This window comes from Hylobates moloch, unplaced genomic scaffold, assembly GCF_009828535.3.
Source record: "Hylobates moloch isolate HMO894 unplaced genomic scaffold, HMol_V3 SCAFFOLD_22, whole genome shotgun sequence".
NCBI classification, from domain to species: Eukaryota; Metazoa; Chordata; class Mammalia; order Primates; family Hylobatidae; genus Hylobates; species Hylobates moloch.
This window is the reverse complement of record NW_026652297.1, coordinates 43065567-43087102: the sequence shown is the minus strand read 5'-3', so window position 1 is coordinate 43087102 and position 21536 is coordinate 43065567. Positions and strand designations below refer to the sequence as shown.

The following is a 21536-nucleotide window of genomic DNA, read 5'->3' as shown; positions in this document are numbered from 1 at the left end:
TTCAGGACCAGTTTGGGCAACATAGCAAGACCCATCTCTACAAAACATAAAGGAATTAGCCAAGCATGGTGGTGTGTGCCTGTGGTCCCAGCTACTGGAGAGGCTGAGGAGGGAGGATCACTTGACCCTAGGAGTTCAAGACTGCAGTGAGTTGTGAAACAAAATATAGTATTTTCAATTTAGGACATCTAGAAAATTGTACGCTTACAGAAACTCTAGCCACTTTGTTAAATTTAACTTACATAACTTGATTAAAATTCTGAGAATAATGTAAGTGGAGGGAAAACCCATGTTTAACAACAGAATCTGTATTTACATCTTAACAATTTGACAGTTATTCTGGAATATTTTCTGAATTTAAATGCCTATTTAAGCAAAATTATTTAATTCCCACATATTTTAACTGTGAAACTTTGTATGGTAAACATAACCTTCATTTTATTTTCTAGCATTTGACAAAGACTTACTCTAAATAGATCAGATGCTGGGAAGACTTAAAAGTCTTTCAGAAGTAAATAATATGTGTTCTTTTATAAGTATTTATAAAGGTCACCTTTTTTAAGGAGACATAACTGTAATAAATCCACACACAGAAAGGAGCACTTTAGTCATTTCTGTTTGGGTATTAGAAAACTTAGCTTGTTTTGCTTGTTTCTTGCCTCATACAGAATTTTTCCCTCCACATAGATTTTCTCTTAGTTCTTGGTTGTTGGGTGTTTAAAATCATTAAGCTATTTCTTAAGGACTACAGTGTCTGGAAATATTTTTTGAAATGTTTCAGGGTTTGACATCACTCCTCTTCCACATGCCACCTGATCGTGGAGTCACAAGAAGTGTGCAGACATTTTTCGGTGTAGTGCATATTCTTTAGCATCTCCTTTCATCTTAGAGGATTGTGTAAAATAAGTTACCTAACATTCTGTGCCTTTCTTTGTAATAGTAATTTTAAATGGATAATGTAGGCTGGAGTTTTCTTTTCATTTTAACAGTAAATAATAGCAATTTATTTTGCATATGTAAGTCAAACTTTACTAAACATTATCTGAATGAATTGCCACAGTTTCCCTAAGAAGTTGTCTCTCCATGGTATACAGGTGAGAACACTGAAACCCAGATTAAATAATTTACCTAATGTCACACAAGTTGTTAAATGGAGGGACTAGCATTTGTACTTCATCCTTCTTCTTTCAAAGCCCATATTCTTTTACACTACTCCATCTCCCTCTATTAAATGTACAAAGTTCATTTCAACATTATATAACTTTTTTTTTTGAGACGGAGTTTTGCTCTTGTTGCCCAGGCTGGAGTGCAATGGTGCGGTCTCAGCTCACTGCAACCTCTGCCTTTTGGGTTCAAGCAATTCTTCTGCCTCAGCCTCCCAAGTAGCTGGGATTACAGGCATGTGCCACCACGCCTGGCTAATTCTTCTGTATTTTTAGTCGAGATGGGGGTTTTTCCATGTTGTTCAGGCTTGTCTCGAACTCCCGACCTCAGGTGATCTGCCCGTCTCAGCCTCCCAAAGTGCTGGGATTACAGGCGTGAGCCACCATGCCCGGCCTATATAACTTTTATCAGAAGATTCTGGCTGAGCACCATGGCTCACGCCTGTAATTCCAACATTTTGAGAGGCTGAGGTGGGAGGATTGCTTGAGCCCAGGAATTCAAGACCAGCCTGGGCAACATAGCCAGACCTCGTCTCTACAAAAAAATCAAAAACGTAGCCAGGCATGGGGACAGATGCCTGTAGTCCTAGCTACTCGGGAGGTTGAGGTGGTAGGATCACTCAAGTCCAGGAGGTTGAGGCTGCAGTGAGCTGTAATCCGCCACTGGACTCCAGCCCCGGTGACAGAGTGAGACCCTGTCTCAAAAAAACAAAGCAGGCCGGGCGCGGTGGCTCAAGCCTGTAATCCCAGCACTTTGGGAGGCCGAGGCAGGCGGAAAACGAGGTCAGGAGATCGAGACCATCCTGGCTAACACGGTGAAACCCCGTCTCTACTAAAAATACAAAAAGTTAGCCGGGCGTGTTGGCGGGTGCCTGTAGTCCCAGCTACTCGGGAGGCTGAGGCAAGAGAATGGCGTGAACCCGGGAGGCGGAGCTTGCAGTGAGCCGAGATCGTGCCACTGCACTCCAGCCTGGGGGACAGAGAAAGACTCTGTCTCAAAAAAAAAAAAAAACAACAACAACAAAGCAAAAAGAAGATTGTCATGTTGTTAGTAATTTCAAGTTCCATTCTGTTATTTAGGTCAGAGATATTTCTTGAATTCGTCTCAGTGTAGAGTATGAAGACATTGCCCACAGAAAAAAGTAAATGGTAATTTCCCTCCCCTTCAAAATGATCTCTAAATAAAACTACTGCCATAATTTGTATTGTAAATCCTACATCATTATACACTGATCCAGTAACCAAGATAGAGGACAGAGAAATGTCCCCTGGTCTCACAGTTGCCTAGGTTTAGGAGTGGCTTATAGCTACATCATGAGTTAACTGGGGGCGGGGGAAGGGAAAGAAGAGGGAACCACAGGTAGCTTTAGTGTTTTCCTCCGAGTAGCATAGCTGTAATTGGTAGATCAAAAAGATTGTTTTTATTAACCCTTAAGTGGGTAATCACTTTATATTGTGGCAGGGAAAAAATGAAAATGTTTGCATTACCTCAGTAAAGTTCAGGAAATTATGGCTCCTTTAAAATCATGTACCAGGCCTGGCACAGTGGCTCATGCCTGTAATCCCAACATTTTGGAAGACCAAGATGGGAGGATTACTTAAGGCTAGAAGTTAGAGACCAGCCTGGGCACAAAAGCTATTATAGACCCCATCTCTACAAAAAAATTTAAAAATTAGCCTGGTATGGTGGCATGTATCTGTAGTCCCAGCTACTCAGGAGGCTGAGGCCAGAGGATCGCTAGAGCCCAGAAATTCAAAGGTGCAATGAGCCATGATCACACCACTACCCTCCAGCCTGGGTGACAGAGCAAGACTCTGTCTCAAAAAAAATAAAATATAAAATGAAATAAAACATGTACCATATTGATAGAGAAGAGTTTCATTATCTGGCAGAGAAAGTTAGGATTTCTTTGAGTATGTCTGAAGATATGAATAGAAAAACGGAGAGACTTCCATTCTGCCTTAAAGTGCTACTTGATATATTGAAGGTAGATCAGGCTCTACTTATGTAAATGATTCTTATTTCTATCTCATTACATGATATATAATATCATTTTGTTCTTTGGGTTGTCGTCATCGTACATCCAAATACGAAGCAGTGTAGCTTTGTTTTCCCTAAGGGGTTTTCTGTATGATGTCAAGTGTTTATATCTTCAAATTATTTGAAGTTTTCTTCTGCAGAATATAGGTTTCTATAATATATAGGGATAAGGAATTGAGTAGTTCAGACTCCCTTTGAAAACTGTAGAAAACCTTTCTGTCAGATCTTTCTTTTTTCTTCATATTCTCATTTTCGCCCTCCCTACCCCAGCTTTGAAGCATACATAATAGGTGTTGGTTTATTTTTTCCTCATGGAATCATGGGTAGTTTCATTGCAGCTCATCTCTTTCTGTTTGTTTCGTATAGGGCTGATAGTTCAGGACCATTCAGACCCCATGTTCAGTTCATATGCCTATAAGTCCCACTACCTACTGAATGAATCAAATCGTGCTGAGTTGATGAAATTACCTATGATTCCTTCTTCGTCAGCTTCCAAAAAGAAATGTGAGAAAGGTAATAATCAAAATAGTTTCTCTTGCTTTTATTTTTGCATTTCCTATTTTTTTCTCTTTCAATGTAGGGGGGAAATGTATGCCTGTCAAGCACCATCTGTTGCTTTTGGTAAATTCTGCCTTGGTGGTTGTGACTGTGTCTTCATATGGCTGCACAATTATTAAAAAGGGCTTAAAATAATTCCATTGTTGCAAATTTTTACATATTCTTCCCTTGAATAAATTTTTACACATTCCATATTTATAAGTTATTAAAATAGGAAGACTAGGATTTTGGTCAGTATAAATATAGAATCATATTCTAAATGTTCTTTCTCTTTTTCCTGGTGTGAAACTATCATTCAAGTTGGAATAGAAAAGATAGGGTATAATTTGTTACTAACTTTCAACGAAATAACAAGGTAGGTTATTAAAAGAGGGAAACTAAGATACTGATACTTAAAAGTTTGCTTTTAGAATATGTTCTGTCATTGTGCTTCTTAAATGTTCGGTTAAGATGCTATGAAAACTAGTTGCCCTTCCCTTAGGAGACATTGGTGGGAAGCTGGTGGGGGAGAATACCCCTAATACTGGATGCTGGAAGGCAGCCCAGCTGAATTGCTGATGGATAATTATCCACACAGTACCAAGAGCTAAATGGATATTTCTATTCTCCCAGTTAATTTAACCTATGGAAGAAAACTTTATATTGTGTTTAGTTTTCCATAGCCTACCTGTTATAAAAATGATTTAACAACGATGTATTATTTGGGGAGTTATTATCCCACAGGGAAAAATAAATAAGCTTGAAAGATGAGGGCCTTTTCCTGTATACATTCCCATTATGATCTGGGGCCAAGTTCAGAATCTTTAAAGAAAACTTCATTCATAACTACTATACTATATATATATATACACACACACACACACACACACACACACACACAGTAGGTGTATTTGAAATGGGCTTTTGAAAAAATTCTTTGTGTTGCCTGTTTGACGTGTCTTTGCTCTTTGTCAGACATCTGAAGTGGCAACTCATGACTAAAAGAAAGTGCGACTAAGCAAGTCGATTGGAACATATTAGAAGTATTGGAGAGAGTACTGGCTTTTTTGTGTGTTTGCTGCAGTCAGATTATATCACCTTATTGATAATACTGTCTACTTCCAAAACAAAAAAATGAACATAGGTTTGACTTACTCCATAATTATTCTGCCTGAGACATTTTAGGAAATGCTTTATTTTCTTGCTGGTACCTATATAAAATTAGATTAACTCAATTGTTGCTTACTTTGTTTTCAGTACTCAGTATTAACTTTGACATGAATTGAAATTATTTTGAGCCCTCTGTTTGCTTAACTTGAACCATATCTTACCTCTCTTGTATCCTAGTTTTCTTGCATAGCACCAAGGTGGACCATTCATATTTTTTTTATTTCCCTTGTGTATTTTAAGCATCTTTATCATGACGATTTTCTTGGATGATTCTGGCTCTGTATTTCCTCTGAAATAAGACTTAAAATTAAGAACTATTCCATAATGTTAAAAATGGCCAGCCTGACTTTTCTACGTCAGTGCTAATAATCACGTGTCCTCTAAAGCTGTTTGCAGACTTTTCTCCCTGCTGGTCATTCCTTTCTGATGGAAAAAAATGAATAATCTCATTTTACTTTAAATTTATAGACGAATTCCCTACCTAAGTTTAGAGCACTTGGGCATCTGATCTCTAGGTTAGTAAATTGAACCAATTAATCCATATCGAGATGTAGTCCCAGAAAAAAAATCTTGATGATTGAAGTAAAAGCTTTTAAGCAGAGGAAATATAGTAATTTAATTCATCATGGGTTGTATGTGGATTTTCTTTTTGTTTTTATGTTAATCAGAAGTTTGAAAATCTATAGGAAGACAAGATTTTCTGGAAAATTGGTAGCAAGCCCTCAGAAGGTTGGAGCATGTGATTTGATAAAGTTGCATAGAGGGCTCTTACCCTTTTGCTTATGAGACTTTAAATCTCGGTACACTCATGGGTTATAGACCTGATTTTCCAATGAAAAGATCAATTTTTTTCAATAAATATTTCTTTATTATATTTCATCTTCAGTGGTTAACATTCGCTGTCACGTATTGAAATACATGTTAGAAATACCTAATTTCCTCCCAGAATTTCATATTTCTTAGCATTTACAACTATTTTGTTTGCCACACCTGTTTTGGTCTCAGTCCAGAGAGTATTTTGTGTATCTAAAAGGAAAGTTTTGATAGGGAATTTGGAATGAGCTCCTTGCATATGGTACTTCATTCTATACTGATAACTACTTAATTTTATGCTATAAAGCAGTGGTTCTCAATATGAAGTCAGAAGAGACTTCTGTAAACAAAATTTTTGAACTATGTTTAATATTTCAGAAAATCTAACAGAATTACACATTTGTACAGAATCAAACTGTGTGAGTTTTTAAAATTCGGCTATGATTTTAACAATTTAATGGGATAATACTAGTTTTGTTATTGGGATCAGAATCTCTGATTGGCAGTTATATATTTCTTTGGTTAATAAAAATCAGAGAAATTGTTACTTTTAAAATGCAGATTTTGGCCAGGCATGGTGGCTCACGCCTGTAATCCCAACAGTTTGGGAGGCTGAGGCAGGAGGATTGCTTGAGGCCAGGAGTTCAAGACCAGCCTGGGCAAGATAGAGCCCGTCTCAAAATATATACTCTGTATATATATAGAGAGAGAATACACACACACACACACACACACACACACACAGAGGTTTTTTGGTTGTTGATAAAATATTTGAAATTATGTGGGTTCATGAGGAGGGAAAAGGGAATCCTTGGTGATGAAAAAGTTGCAAACCACTGCTGTATAGCCTGTATATCTTCACCAAAAGGTAATGATAACATAATCACCAATTTGAGATTCTGTGTTCCTTTTGCTTTTTGTATTCTTTATGGGAAGAAAAAAGTACTGATCAACCTATTGGCTATTTTTTTGCTTGCTAATTATATTGTAAAGGAATTTAGTTAACCATGGCACTGGATTAAAATACAACTGTGACTTGCTTTCTTTCTTACCTCTGAAGGAGAAAAGAAAGTTGTTACTTACATGTTTGAAAAACCTCTCAAATCTACTCAGTCAAAAGATGTTATGCTTCAATTTGGTCATATGTTAAGAGTTTAGCTTCTAAACTGATACCTCAGTAGCCCATAGTTTAAAGGAGTAAAGAGTACATGGATGCTTTTGGTACTACTCAGAAGCTCTGAGTTTCTGGCCACTGAAACCCTGAAAAGTAGCTAAATATGTTCACTTGCTATTTTAATCCATCACTGTAGATATGACGCATTCCCTTTGTTATTTTCCCCCAATTTGAAACAAATTTAATGTGCTGAAAAGATAACTTTCTCCTTTTTCTTTCTTTTTCTCTCTCCTCTTTTCTCAGTTATTAAGACTGTTTATTTGTTTCAAGGTGGAAGATTGCTCTGCTGTGAATCGTGCCCAGCTTCCTTCCACCCGGAATGCCTAAGCATAGAAATGCCAGAAGGCTGCTGGAATTGTAATGACTGTAAAGCTGGCAAGAAACTACATTACAAGCAGATTGTTTGGGTCAAATTGGGAAATTACAGGCAAGTTTTTCCAAGAACAAAGAGGAAGTATTCAGTCATTTTGCAGACCAGTTTCATACTCTGGATGCAGAGTGACTTGGAGATAGATAGGTAGACAGCATGGACCTACTTCCTTAAAAAAAAAGAAAAGAATCATGTTTTGAGGCTGGGTTCTTAAGGGGTTGGGAAGGTTATGTTCCTAATTCATTATTGAATTTCTTTTTCTTTTTCTTTGGATTGGTTGGTTGGTTGTTTGTTTGTGAGGCGGTTTGGATCTATCACCAAGGCTGGAGTGCAGTGGTATGATCTCAGCTCACTGCACCCACCACCTGCTGGCTCAAGCCATCCTCCCACCTCAGCCCCCCAAGTAGCTGGGATTACAGGTGCACACCACCACCCCTGGCTAGTTTTTTATATTTTTAGTAGAGACGATGTTTCGCCATGTTGCCCAGGCTGGTCTTAAACTCATGAGTCAAGCAATCTGCCCACCTCAGCCTCCCAAAGTGCTGGGATTACAGGCATGAGCCACCATGCCCACCAACTTTTTTTTTTAAGTCCTGAAAGTTGTTTTATACTAATGGGCTGTGTACTACTAGATTTTGGAATAAAAGGTCTTATGTGGACAGTGGAGATGATTTTTTTTTTCCAAAAAAAACTTTTTTTTTTTTTTTTTTTTGAGACGGAGTCTTGCTCTGTGGCCCAGGCTGGAGTGCAGTTGTGCGATCTCGGCTCACTGCAAGCTCCGCCTCCTGGGTTCACACCATTCTCCTGCCTCAGCCTCCTGAGTAGCTGGGACTACAGGTGCCCGCTACCACGCCCGGCTAATTTTTTGTATTTTTAGTAGAGACGGGGTTTCACCATGTTAGCCAGGATGGTCTCGATCTCCTGACCTCGTGATCCACCCGCCGTGGCCTCCCAAAGTGCTGGGATCACAGGCCTGAGCCACCACGCCCAGCCAAAAAAAAAACTTTAAAAAATTTTTTTAATTTAAATTGAATAAATATAGTGAGATGGGGTCTCACTATATTGTCCAGGCTGGTCTCAAACTCCTGGGCTCAAGCGATCCTCCTGCCTCAGCTTCCCAAAGTGCTAGGATTATAGGAATGAGCCACCACACTTGGCTAGAGATGATATTTTCTTTGTGTCTTAATTAGATATATGTTGATTTCTGATTTCTAATAAAATCAAGTTTATATTCTGGTCAAAATAGCTCTTTGCCCCTGAATCTCATCCATTTTAGCCCTAAACCGTGTATAAAGAGAAAACTTTTTAGAATTTAAGGAGAGATTATTCCATTAAGAGGCTTTAGTCTTAAGGGAATGAAGCAGGAAGTATGTGAGTACCATTATTTTAATAATACTTTCTCCTTTAAGGCTTTCAGCGAGCCTTTGCTGAACAGGTATAGTGATACAGTTTTAAAACTTGGCCAGGTACAGTGGTTCATGCCTGTAATCCTAGCACTGTAGAAGGCTGGGGCAGGTGGATTGCTTGAGCTGAGGAGTTCAAGACCAGCATGGGCAACATGACAAAACCCTGTCTCTACAAAATATATACAAATTAGCTGGGCATAGTGGCGTGCCAGGTGTGGTAGCGTCATAGCTACTCGGGAGACTGAGTCTGGAGGATTGCTGGAGCCCAGGAGGTTAAGGCTGCAGTGAGCAATGATTGTGCCACTGCACTCCAGGCTTGGCAACAGGGCAAGACCCTGTCTCAGAAACAAAAAAACACAACTAAACTAAAAAACTCTACATTTTGAGGCATGTATTTATCATTTTACAAAGAAAATAGATACTACTCAAGATAGCACAATAGAGTTCTGCTTTTCAGTTAGAATCCTAGGGAAAATATATTTCTCTTTTTTTTTTTTTTTTTTTTTTGAGACAGAGTCTCACTCTGTCACCCAGGCTGGAATGTAGTGATATGATCTCTGCTCACTGTAACCCCCACCTCCCAGGTTCAAGCGATTCTCCTGCTTCAGCCTCCCAAGTAGCTGGGATTACAGGTGCCTGGCTAATTTTTGTAATTTTAGTACAGACGGGGTTTCACTATGTTGGCCAGGCTGATCTCGAACTCCTGACCTCAGCTGATCCGCCCGCCTCAGCCTCCCAAAGTGCTAGGATTACAGATGTGAGCCACCGTGTCTGGCTCTAAAATATATTTCTAGAAAATTTCAAACATACTGTAATTTCTTTTAGCAAGAGCTATGTTTGTTCTTCCTCTCTCTCTCTTTTATTTTTATTTTTTGAGACAGAGTCTCGCTCTGTTGCCAGGCTGGAGTGCAGTGGTGTGATCTTGGCCCACTGCAGCCTCCGCCTGCTGGATTCAAGTGATTGTCCTGCCTCAGCCTCCCGAGTAGCTGGGACTACAGGCGTGCTCCACCATGCTTGGCTAATTTTTGTATTTTTAGTAGAGACGGGGTTTCACTATGTTGGCCAGGATGGTCTCAATCTCTTGACTTCCTGATCCACCAGCCTCAGCCTCCCAAAGTGCTGGGATTACAGGCGTGAGCCACTGCACCCAGCCTGTTCTCTCTCTTTTACATATGTTACATGTTTACCCATTTAAATTTTAGAACTTCATTTTTAGCTGAGATTTGGGGTATTGAGATCAAACCTCCCCCTGCTTCTTTTTCTTTTTCTTTTTGAGATGAAGTCTTGCTCTGTCCCAGGCTGGAGTGCAGTGGCACGATCTCGGCTCACTGCAACCTCCGCCTCCCGGGTTCAAGTGATTCTCCTGCCTCAGCCTCCCAAGTAGCTGGGATTACAGACACATGCCACGACGCCTGGCTAATGTTTGTATTTTTTTTTTTGAGACACAGTCTCGCTCTGTCGCCCAGGCTAGAGTGCAATGGCGCGATCTCGGCTCACTGCAACCTCCACCTCCCGGGTTCAAGCGATTCTCCTGCCTCAGCCTCCCAAGTAGCTGGGATTACAGATGCATGCCATGATGCCTGGCTAATCTTTGTTTCTTTTTTTTTTTTTTTTTTTTTTTTTGAGACAGAGTCTCTCTCTGTTGCCCAGGCTGGAGTACAGTGGCACGATCTCGGCTCACTGCAAGCTCTGCCTCCTGGGTTCACGCCATTCTCCTGCCTCAGCCTCCTGAGTAGCTGAGACTACAGGCACCCGCCACCACACCCGGCTAATTTTTTGTATTTTTTTTTTTTTAGTAGAGACGAGGTTTCACCATGTTGGCCAGGATGGTCTCCATCTCCTGACCTCATGATATGCCCGCCTTGGCCTCCCAAAGTGCTGGGATTACAGGCGTGAGCCACCGTGCCCGGCCTAATCTTTGTATTTTTATTAGAGACCAGGTTTCACCATGTTGGCCAGGCTGGTCTTGAACTCCTGACTTCAAGTGATCTGCCCACCACAACCTCCCCAAGTGCTGAGATTATAGGCCTGAGCCACCACACCTGGCCAATACAATATGTTTTTAATACCTGGGAAGAAATACGTCTAATGTTAATAGTGTCAAGGATGAGATTACAAGAAGAGGCATTTTCACTTTTCTATTATACATTTCTGCATTGTTTTAATTTTTAAAAGAAGTGCATACTGCTTTCATAATTGAAAAATATGTATCTTGCTGGCATGGAGAAGGGTGCACAGTTTGAAAATTAATACATTTAAGACATTTCTAGACAAGAAATATCTAAAACAATGTAAGAAACCTTCAGATCTTCAAATAAACTTCAATTTTTTAAAGTTATGAATATGAAAATGTCTTTGATTTATTTTAATACTTAAATTTTAATTATATTACATTTTAAAGAAACCCAAAACAGTGCTCCAATTAAGTTCACAGTCCAGTGAGATTTTATATCTAGGTCAGATTCTTCTTGTATGTTTTGGAAAGACTTCCATCCATGAACTAATTCTTAATGTATTTCTTTCCAGTCAGGCCCAGTGGGGCTGCATGAAGCTGTTTATTTTCAATAACTAGTTATTCCAGCCTGTTGCTTCTTGGGGGAAAATATGAGGACCTGAAACAAACCCAGGCAGAACATGTGCCTCTTCCTAACTGACGTTAGTGAAGGCAGTAACTATATACATATTTAATTACCTTAAAGTTGTTTAGAAATAAATAGAGCCTGCTTTGAGAATGAACCAAGTATCAATCAGAAAACAGTGGTTTTTGTTTTGTTTACAATTTGAGCATGGATTCTTACCCATGTTTTTAATTCTTAGATGAACAGCAGAGTACCTTTCAGGTGACACTTCATCAAGTTCTGCAATATAAATCTGGGAGTGCAATCATGTCATCATTTATCTTCTCAATAATACAGTTATGTGTTAAAAATTGTTTTATTAGGCATATGTAAAATAAGAGATTCAAAAAATTTAAGTCTATTTACTACAAAAGCCCATGAGGTTGGCCTCATTTTCTGACTGTTAGCTTCATCATTCAATTCCTAACTTGTCTGCTTGCTAGAAACTGTCAGATTTCCTCACAGATGGTTTCATTTAGTGACTGCTGTAGTATTCAGTTATCATAGCCTGAAACAGTTATATTTTCATTCTGTCCTCTCTTCCATGTTTATTGTGATCTAAGATGAATTAGATTCTGAAATACAAAGTGATATAAAACCTCGTACATTTGACCAAGAGGTGTTTGCCCAGGTTGACTAGAGACTAAATGCTGATTTGAATGGGAGTGGTCATTCTTTATGATAGCATCAGTTTATTCTCAAAATGATTCCATTGACTACTAGAAATCAACTGTTATACCTTGAAAGATAATCTCAGTATTAAGTTTGGGGAGAAACATGACTTTTCTAGGATTGAAATTAGGTTTGGAATATCATTGGGTAGTAGGTTCAGTATTATTATTATATTTTAGAACATATTTTCATGATATATATTTTATAAATATGAAATATTTTTTAAAAGAAAGTAGATCAGGTGTTTAGGGCCTAATTTGTTTAGTCTATGTTCACTATTTCATTAATTACTTTTTGTAATGATGTGTGGTATTTTATGTTCTTAGAATCTGAATGAAAATTGCAAAATACAAAACCTTTTTTCCCTTCTGCCAATCTTGTAAATAGTGGTTTTTTGTTTCGTTTTTGCCTTCTTGATCTAAAATTGCTTTCGTTTTCAGATGGTGGCCAGCAGAGATCTGCAACCCCAGGTCTGTGCCACTGAACATCCAGGGTCTTAAACATGACTTGGGGGACTTCCCTGTATTCTTCTTTGGTTCTCATGACTACTACTGGGTACACCAGGGCAGAGTGTTCCCTTATGTTGAAGGAGACAAAAGCTTTGCTGAGGGGCAGACTAGTATTAACAAGACCTTCAAAAAAGGTAAGCTGGATGATGTTTACAATGACTCAAAACTACAACTCCGGTGTCAGTTTCTCAACATCTCCTCACCTGCCTAATATTTCTGGTATTAGAGAATTTTCACTAGACATTATGCCATAAGCTTCCAGTCACATCAGAACCAGGTTGAAAATACATTTCAATATTGCAGACTGTGCTGTGTATTTGAAAGGAATTTCTTCAGTGATCTTTCTATAAACACAGATTATTCTAGGAATAGTCTTTCTTTTTTTTTTTTAGACAGGGTCTCACTCTGTTGCCCAGGCTGGAAGGCATGATCACAGCTCACTGCAGCCTTGAACTCCAGGGCTCAAGTGATCCTCTTGCCTCAGCCTCCCGAGTAGCGGGGCTACAGGTGCCCGCTACCATGCCCAGCTAATTTTTGTATTTTTTATAGAGAGGGTTTCACCATGTTGCCCAGGCTGGTCTTGAACTCCTGGGTTCAAGCGATCTGCCCGCCTCAGCCTTCCAAAGTGCTGGGATTATAGCTATGAGCCACCAAGCCCAGCCTGAGAATAGTCTTTTTAATCAAGTGAAGTTCCTTTGCAACAGAAGAGTAGTAAAGACTTCCCATGAAAAGCCTTACAACTGCTTTTGCAATGAGTTGCCAGCAAGTTTGGCTTTCTGGTAAGGGTAAAATGAATTTAAATCTATTACAAGGCAAAAAGCTGTTCTTAGGGTCACTTGGAGACTTCTGATCATTGAAGTAGAGCCTCTTCCCTGAGGCAACAGCATGCACAGAGCATAGTGTTCAGTGAGTTATATCCTATTTCATTGTTACCCCATCCTGGTGGTAAACAGTAACTTCCAGAAAATAATTTTAAAAAGAAAAATCTCAGGCCAGATGCAAAGCATTGGGAAGGCAGCGTAAAACTACTATCCCATCAATTTTCCTTTGGTTTTTGGTATTTACATACTTTGTATCGTCTTATTGGCAGCACTGGAAGAAGCTGCAAAACGTTTCCAGGAATTGAAAGCACAAAGAGAAAGTAAAGAAGCCCTAGAGATTGAAAAAAACTCAAGAAAACCCCCTCCCTACAAACACATCAAAGTAAGTCTTTATCTCTGGCCTGGGATTGCCAAATAAAATAAGAAACAAAGTAAGTCTTTACTATGAAAGCATTGGTATTTAATAGATGAGATGAAATGCATTACTCTTTAGTAGTTAAAGACCCTTTTTGACTTGTGCAAACTTTTGCTAATTATCACAGTCTTCTGTAAAACAGAGCTTCTGTTGGAAGCATTAAATGGGAGCCATAGTTATTGTGCTGTGAAAATTAGGTCTTTGATAAGTCCTCTCATACCTCGTGGCAACATGTCTTATGTGAAATCCTGTTCTTGTTCTACCAGGTTATCCTGCCACCAAATGAGAATATAGGTGTTTACTCCCTTTATTTCAGAGAACCCACAAACAAGTGTATTTTCTCTTGTTTTCAGTTACGAAATTTCCATCTAGTGAAAGTAGAAATACCCAGGATAAATAAGTGAAAATTCACTTGAGGCTTTGATATTTTTGTCAACTAAATGACAAAAGAGATGGTTATTAATCTCAGCTTATTCATCAGGAAAGATAACCTTTCTCAGAGTAGCACCACGAGGCAGTAGCGTGGATGTTTTAGATGTTCCTGTTCACATTGCCAGATGACTTACCTGCCGCCTCCCTCTCGCTTGTGATTTTGTTTTCTAGGCTAACAAAGTAATAGGAAAGGTGCAGATCCAGGTTGCTGACCTGTCAGAGATTCCCCGCTGTAACTGCAAGCCAGCTGATGAAAACCCTTGTGGCTTGGAATCGGAGTGCCTAAACAGAATGTTGCAGTATGAATGCCACCCGCAGGTGTGTCCAGCTGGAGATCGTTGTCAGAACCAGTGCTTTACAAAGAGACTGTACCCTGATGCAGAGATCATCAAAACGGAGCGGAGAGGCTGGGGCCTCAGGACCAAAAGGAGCATTAAGAAGGTAGCATGGGATGGTGGAGGGGGGTGGAAGAGACCAGAACCTGGGCTTTTTAGGAATGCTTCAATAGGGTAGAGTTCTAGGGATAAAATAAACAGGAATTTGTGGTAAAATGTTAAAACTTCCCATGTTGAGAGTTTGGTACTTCTTGAGCAAAGAAGAGTAGTAGGAAGAAGATAGTGATAAAATATACTTAAACTTTGAGTGTCCAGTGGCTAGTCATAAAAAGGAGAGAGGGGACACTGGTAATTTCTATGTGAAATAGTTTTTCCTTGTTTTTTTATTGTTTTATTTTTATTTTCTTTTAAAGACAGGGTCCCCATTCTGTTACCCATGCTGGAGTACAGTGGCGTGTTCATAGCTCACTCAAGCCTTGAACTCCTGGGCTCAAGAGATCCTCCCACTTCCGCCTCCCAAGTAGCTGGGTAGGGTCTCACTACATTGCCCAGGCTGGTCTCAAACTCCTGGACTCAAGCGATTCTCCTGCCTTGGCCTCCCAAAGTGCTGGGATTATAAGCATGAGCCACTGTGTCCAACCTAAAATTATTCTTGACATTTTTCTACCTTTTAAAAAAAATCAGCTGGGCACAGTGGTCACAGCCAAGGTCAGGAGATCGAGACCATCCTGGCTAACGTGGTGAAACCCTGTCTTTACTAAAAATACAAAAAATTAGCCGGGCGTGGTAGTGGGCACCTGTAGTCCCAGCTACTCGGGAGGCTGAGGCAGGAGAATCGCTTGAACCCTGGAGGTGGAGATTGCAGTGAGTTGAGATCGCGCCACCACACTCCAGCCTGGGCGACAGAGCAAGACTCCATCTCAAAAAAAAAGAAAATCAGGTTTGTAATTTAAAAATGCCATCTAATGTAGTAAAGAAAAGTCATACAATACAGTCAATACAATACAATACAAAAAAGATAGCAGAGTGAAATTCTTCATCCCTTCAATTCTTCATCTCCTCATCAGAGATAACCATTGTTCATAGTTGGATAGGTAGCCTTTTATAACTTTTTCTATATAGTTATAAACATATATAATAATACATTTTTTAAGGGTTTTCTAAACATAAATATCAGACGTTTTCTTCCCATTCACACACTATATCATAAATACATTTGTGGCAGTACATATAGATTTTACGTCATTCTTTTTAACAGTCTCATTTTAGTCATAGTAAAATGTACCATATTTATTTAACCTATTTCCCAATAAGTAAATAAATGACCTATTTCCCCAATAAATAAGTAATGTAACCTATTCCCAATAAATAGATACATAAATATTTTTAAATTCCATAATGAATGTTCTTGGTCATCCACCTTTGTGCACCTATTTCTGTAGGTCAGATTGCTTGAAGTGAAATTCAGTTATTCGGTACATGTGTATTAAGCTGATTCCTATGTGGCAGGTATTATTCTTGGCACTTGGAAAACAATAGTGAACAAGACACATGAAACCCTTACCTTAGTGGATCTGCTTGAGGAGACAGATAATAAACATGTCGAGTGCCACTAAATGCTGTGAATAAAAATAAAGCTGGAAAAGGGGCTAGCTGGTGACAGGGATTGCCCTTTTCAATCGATTGGCTCAGGGAGGCCTGAGGAGGCACTGTTTGCCCTGTGTGTAGTAGCCATGAAGGTGTGTGCAGGAGAAGAGCACGTCAGACTGGAGGCAAGCAGCTGTAAAGGCTGCAGTGTGCTCCAGGAACAACAAGGAAGTTCTGTGCCTGGGGAGGAGCCACAGGAGAGGAAAGAGAGGAGCTGTGGTAAGAAGGTCAGCCACCGGCTAGATAGGATGGTGCCTTACTGGCCATATTGGCCATGGGATGGGGAACATCTGGAGGATTTTACTAGGGAGTGACTTGATCTGATTTGGTGTATTAGTTTTCTATTGCCACATACAAATGTTACCACAAAGTTAGCAAATTAAGATATAACACACATTTTATTATCTCACAGTTAATATGGGTCAGGAGTCTAGGCAACCCTTAACTGGGTCCTCTACTGAGGACCTCACCAGGTAGCAATCAAGGTGCCTACTGGGGCTGGGTTCTCCTCTGTGGCTTGACTAGGGAAGGATCTGCTTCCCTGCTTGCACAGTTGTTGGCAGAACTCCATTCTCTAGCTATAAGGCTGAGATACTCCAGTTGTTTTTGTTTTGGGGTGGGTGTGTGTGTGTTTGTTTGTTTTATTGTTGGCCAGGAGCTGCTTTCAGCTTCTAGAGGCTGCCCACAGTTCCCTGCCACATGGGATTCCCAGCATGGCCACTTGCTTCCTTACAGCCAGCAGGGGTGAGAGACACTACAGGAAGATGGACACTGAAGTCTTATGTTGTAAACTCACATAATCACCCCGTCACCCATGCCATATTCTGTTGGTTAGAAGCTAATCACAGATCCTGCTCACACGCAACAAGGGGAGGAGGTGACACAATGGCATGAACACCAGCAGGCAGGCATCACAGGGGACACCTTGAGAGTCTCTCTGTCACACTTGGGTTTCGAAAGGATAATTGTGGCTGTGGTATGGAGAACATATGATAAGGAGGAAAGAGCGATAAAGGGAGACCATTAGAGTCGCCCAGGAGAAAGACAATGGTGACGTGGAACCACTGGGGTTGTAGTTGAGCCAGGAGGGAAGTGATTGGATTTCTGACATTTTGAAGGTAGAGCCAACAGGATTTGCTGATGTATTGGATATGTGGACTGGGCTGCTTGGTCAAAGGCCAACCACATCTAAAATGTCATTATATAATTCAAAATGTTTTATATTACTTTAGTGCCGTGCATATCATATATACAAATTTTTGCCTTTGATTTCACTGGAGTTTATGGGGCCATCCTGAAATCCATCCACTTTAATATTGTGTTAACAATTCTGAAATGTAGGCCGGGCGCGGTGGCTCACGCTTGTAATCCCAGCACTTTGGGAGGCCGAGGCGGGTGGATCACGAGTTCAGGAGATCGAGACCATGGTGAAACCCTGTCTCTACTAAAAATACAAAAAATTAGCCGGGCGTGGTGGCGGGCGCCTGTAGTCCCAGCTACTCAGAGAGGCTGAGGCAGGAGAATGGCGTGAACCCGGGAGGCGGAGCTTGCAGTGAGCCGAGATCGTGCCACTGCACTCCAGCCTGGGCGACAGAGCGAGACTCCATCTCAAAAAAACAAAAACAAAAACAAAAACAAAAAAAAAACAAAACAATTCTGAAATGTATTGTAAGATAAATTAAACAATCTTGATTTTCCTGCTCTTTAGCTAGCACTTGAGGGTTTGCTGATGTAAGACAATTGGTCTTTTACAAAATAGCTAGAAATATACAATCATTGAAAAGTGTAATCATAAAGACATTATAGCAACATGAAAAAGATATTCGGTGTATTTACAGGAAAGAAGTCCAATATGAAATGGAATGTACACAGTCAGTCCCCTTCTTTCTCCACAGAACAGATTCCTGAAAATGTGTGCCAGTCAAACTAGGGACTTCTTGTTATGAAGTTGTTTCTTTCTCAGAAAAAATTTTAAGTTACTAAATATTGAATTACAGCCTTTTTGCTGTGGTCTTTAAGGACAGATCTGTAGCATTTTTTAAGTTAATGAATTTGTTACAGTTTTTGTTCACAAATGAATTCATAGTTAATGGTTTTTAAGTCTAGTCAGCAACTCTTTGAGGCTAAAGATCTGTCTCTTAGGACATCTGAAATATTTCCATCTTTATTTACAGTGGTATCAAGTTTATGAGACTTGCTCTCATGTTTGATATCAGCACTTAATTTTTCTGTATTTACTCATTTTCATAGACTAACAAGTATAAACCATAATGAATCATGATCAAGCTTTTAAAGTCACAAAACTATTTCTTCAAATGAAATCTTACCTTGCATCCTAATGTGTGAAAAAACAAGTAGTAGAGCTGATTTGGTTGAAATTCTCCTCTACAGGTTTCCACTAAAGAAAATTTGCCCTAGGCCGGGCGGAATGGCTCACACCTGTAATCCTAGCACTTTGGCAGGTCGAGGCAGGTGCATCATTTGAGGTTAGCAGTTTGAGACCAGCCTGACCAACAGTGAAACCCCATCTCTACTAAAAATATAAAATTAGCTGGATGTGGCGATGCATGCCTGTAATCCCCACTACTTGGGAGGCTGAGGCAGGAGAATCACTTGAACCCAGGAGGCGGAGGTTGCAATGGGCCAAGATCATGCCATTGCACTCCAGCCTGGGCAACAAGAGTGAAACTCCGTCCCAAAACAGAAAATTTGCCCTAACATCATTAAGTAGTAACAGTAGGTGGCAATGAAGCCAAGCTGGCAATACAATCTTCTGCCACCCTTCAATATCATATCATAGTGCAAAATGTTGTTCATCAGCTCATAACAAAGTCCAAACTGGATACAGGAAAAGCCATTTGAGGCTGATAGTGTATATAATAGACGAATGTGCAGAACAGTCCCATGTCCTTTGTGAGAAAGGACTGGGAGGAAAAAGTGAAGGAAATTAACGTTTATGGTGCTGCAGTTACAGATGAATTTTGTTTTTTTTTTTTCCTTGAAACAGAGTCTTGCCCTGTCACCCAGGTTGGAGTGCAGTGGTACAGTCACAGCTCGCTGCAGCCTTGAACTCTCGGGCTCAAGTGATCCTCCTGCCTCAGCATCCTAAGTAGTTGGGACCATAGCAATGCACCACCACACCTGGCTGATGTTTTTTATTTTTTGTAGAGATGAGGTTTCACTGTGTTGCCCAGGCTGATCTCAAACTCCTGGCTCAAGCAGTCCTCCCGCCTCAGCCTCCCAAAGTGCTAGGATTACAGCATGAGCCACCACATCTGGCCTGTTTTTCTTTTTCTAACTGAATTCCATGTCATAGCTTATACAGTAGATAAAAACAGGAGAGAGAAAAAGCCAGTGGTCACCTTTGGTAGTGACTGCTCCGCAGCTGAAACATATGTAGCTCCGTGAAGCAGACCAGTGCTTCTCGCTGAGCTCACTCGCCACATGCCGCCAAAGGAAGAGGCAGGGAGGTTAGGGCCCTTCTAGTTTAACCATTCATTTCTTTTCTCTTATTATAATCTATTTTTATCAATAGAAAAGATTAAATGTTTTAAAGACCATTGGCTATGTTCCTAATTATTTTCCACAATCAGAAAACGTGATGCAGTACTTCTTTCTCTTCAGATAGTGACTACCAACAGTTCTGTGATACTAAGAGCTATGAGAAGGGCTAGTGGAAATTTGTGGGGTGGGGGAGGGAGGGAGAATGGGACAGAAATCTGATAAAATAAGCCAATATATTTTTGTTTTTCAAGACATTTATTTTCCTCTAAAATAGTAAGATTGGTAAGTCCTTATAGAGAATGTTGACCTAGACTGAATGAACAGTGCTTTTGAGGTGAAAAGGTTAATGATTATGTAATTATAAAGACAAAATGTTGAATGTACAATATTTGCTCTTATTTTAAAAAGAGCTTATCACTGTATGCCTGTTAGAACAGCTAAAATAATAAATAGTGACAATACCAGATGCAGGCAGGACGTGGAGAAAGTGGATCTCTTGAACTGCTGGTGGGAGCATATGACGGTACAGCAACTCTGGACAGTAGTTTGGCAGTTTCCTTAATAAGGAAACATACACTCACCATATGGTGCAGCAGACACACTCCTGGCCATTTATCCAGGAAAATGAAAATCTATGTCCACACGAAAACTTTCACCAGAATGTTCATAGCAGCTTTATTTGTAAAGCCAAAATCTGGAAACAATCCAAATGTTCTTCCATGGGTGAATGGCTAAACAAATGGCAGAAACACTACTCAGAGATTTAAAAAGAACAACCTGTTGATATACTCATCACCTTGGATAGATCTCAAGAGAATCTGCCTGATCTTTTTCTTTAAAGCCAATCTCAAAAAGTTCTGTACTATATCATTCCATTATAAAACATTCCTTTTTTGTTTTTTTGGTTTTTTGAGACAGAGCCTTGCCTTGCTCTGTCACCCAGGCTGGAGTGCAGTGGCGCGATCTCGGCCCTCTGCAGCCTCTGCCTCCTGGGTTTCAGCGATTCTCCAGCCTCAGCCTCCTGAGCAGCTGGGATTACAGGCATGTGCCACCATGCCTGACCAATTTTTGTATTCTTAGTAGAGACAGTGTTTCACCATGTTGGCCAGGCTATGCGGTTTTAGCAGGTGTAGGATCACGTAATCACCACTGCTACGGTCTCGGACTCCTGACCTCAGGTGATCCGCCCACCTCCGCCTCCCAAAGTGCTGGGATTACAGGCGTGAGCCACGGCGGCCAGCCAAAACATTCTTGAAATGACAAAATTCTAGAGATGGAGAGCAGATGAGTGACTGCCAGGGGTTAGGATGAGATGAGTGGAGGAACGATGGAGGGAGGGTGTGATTATAAAGGAGTGAGTATCACAAGGAATCTCTGTGGTGAGGCACCAGCTCTGTATCTTGATTGCAGTGGTGATTACGTGATCCTACACCTGCTAAAACCGCATAGCATTATATACACACACAAATGCATGCAAGTAAAATTGGTAAAATCTGAATAAAGTCTGGATTATACCAATGTCGGTTTTCTGGTTTTTATATTGTACTGTAGTTATGTCAGATGTTACCACTGGGGGAAACTGAGTGAATGTTCCCAAGATTTCCCATGTACTATTTTTGCCACTTCCTCTGAATGTCAGTAATTACTTCAAAAGAAGCTTAAAAACAAAAACAGAGCTCACTTGTTTCAGATTCAGATCTCTTCCAGGTCTCACCCCGAAACCATTGCATAGCCACCAACTAGTAAAAGTCTGTTATAATATAGCTTCAAAGGCTAGAGTTAGCTTTATCCCCAGATCCCAGCGATGCACCACATGTTGTCACTTGGACTATAAAAATAGTATTGTCAGCAAGAAAAGGCAAGCAGATTGTCACCTTCTGAGGCACTTATACCAGAAAAATAATGCCAC

At 40.2% G+C, this 21536-nt stretch overlaps 1 protein-coding gene across 6 annotated transcripts in view; it reads left to right on the top strand.

Moving 5' to 3' along the window:
• NSD3 (nuclear receptor binding SET domain protein 3) overlaps nucleotides 1-21536 on the top strand; it is a 114076-nt gene that overhangs the window by 80066 nt on the left and 12474 nt on the right. For 3 of the 6 annotated variants that reach the window (XM_058433573.1, XM_058433575.1, XM_058433574.1), the window contains exons 15-19: nucleotides 3571-3717; nucleotides 7142-7325; nucleotides 12405-12607; nucleotides 13564-13676; nucleotides 14313-14582. In XM_058433573.1, the coding sequence (XP_058289556.1) occupies nucleotides 3571-3717; nucleotides 7142-7325; nucleotides 12405-12607; nucleotides 13564-13676; nucleotides 14313-14582 (917 nt within the window). The remainder of the gene's footprint in view (nucleotides 1-3570; nucleotides 3718-7141; nucleotides 7326-12404; nucleotides 12608-13563; nucleotides 13677-14312; nucleotides 14583-21536) is intronic. The other 3 variants (XM_032144029.2, XM_032144030.2, XM_032144031.2) reach the window with 2 other exon arrangements.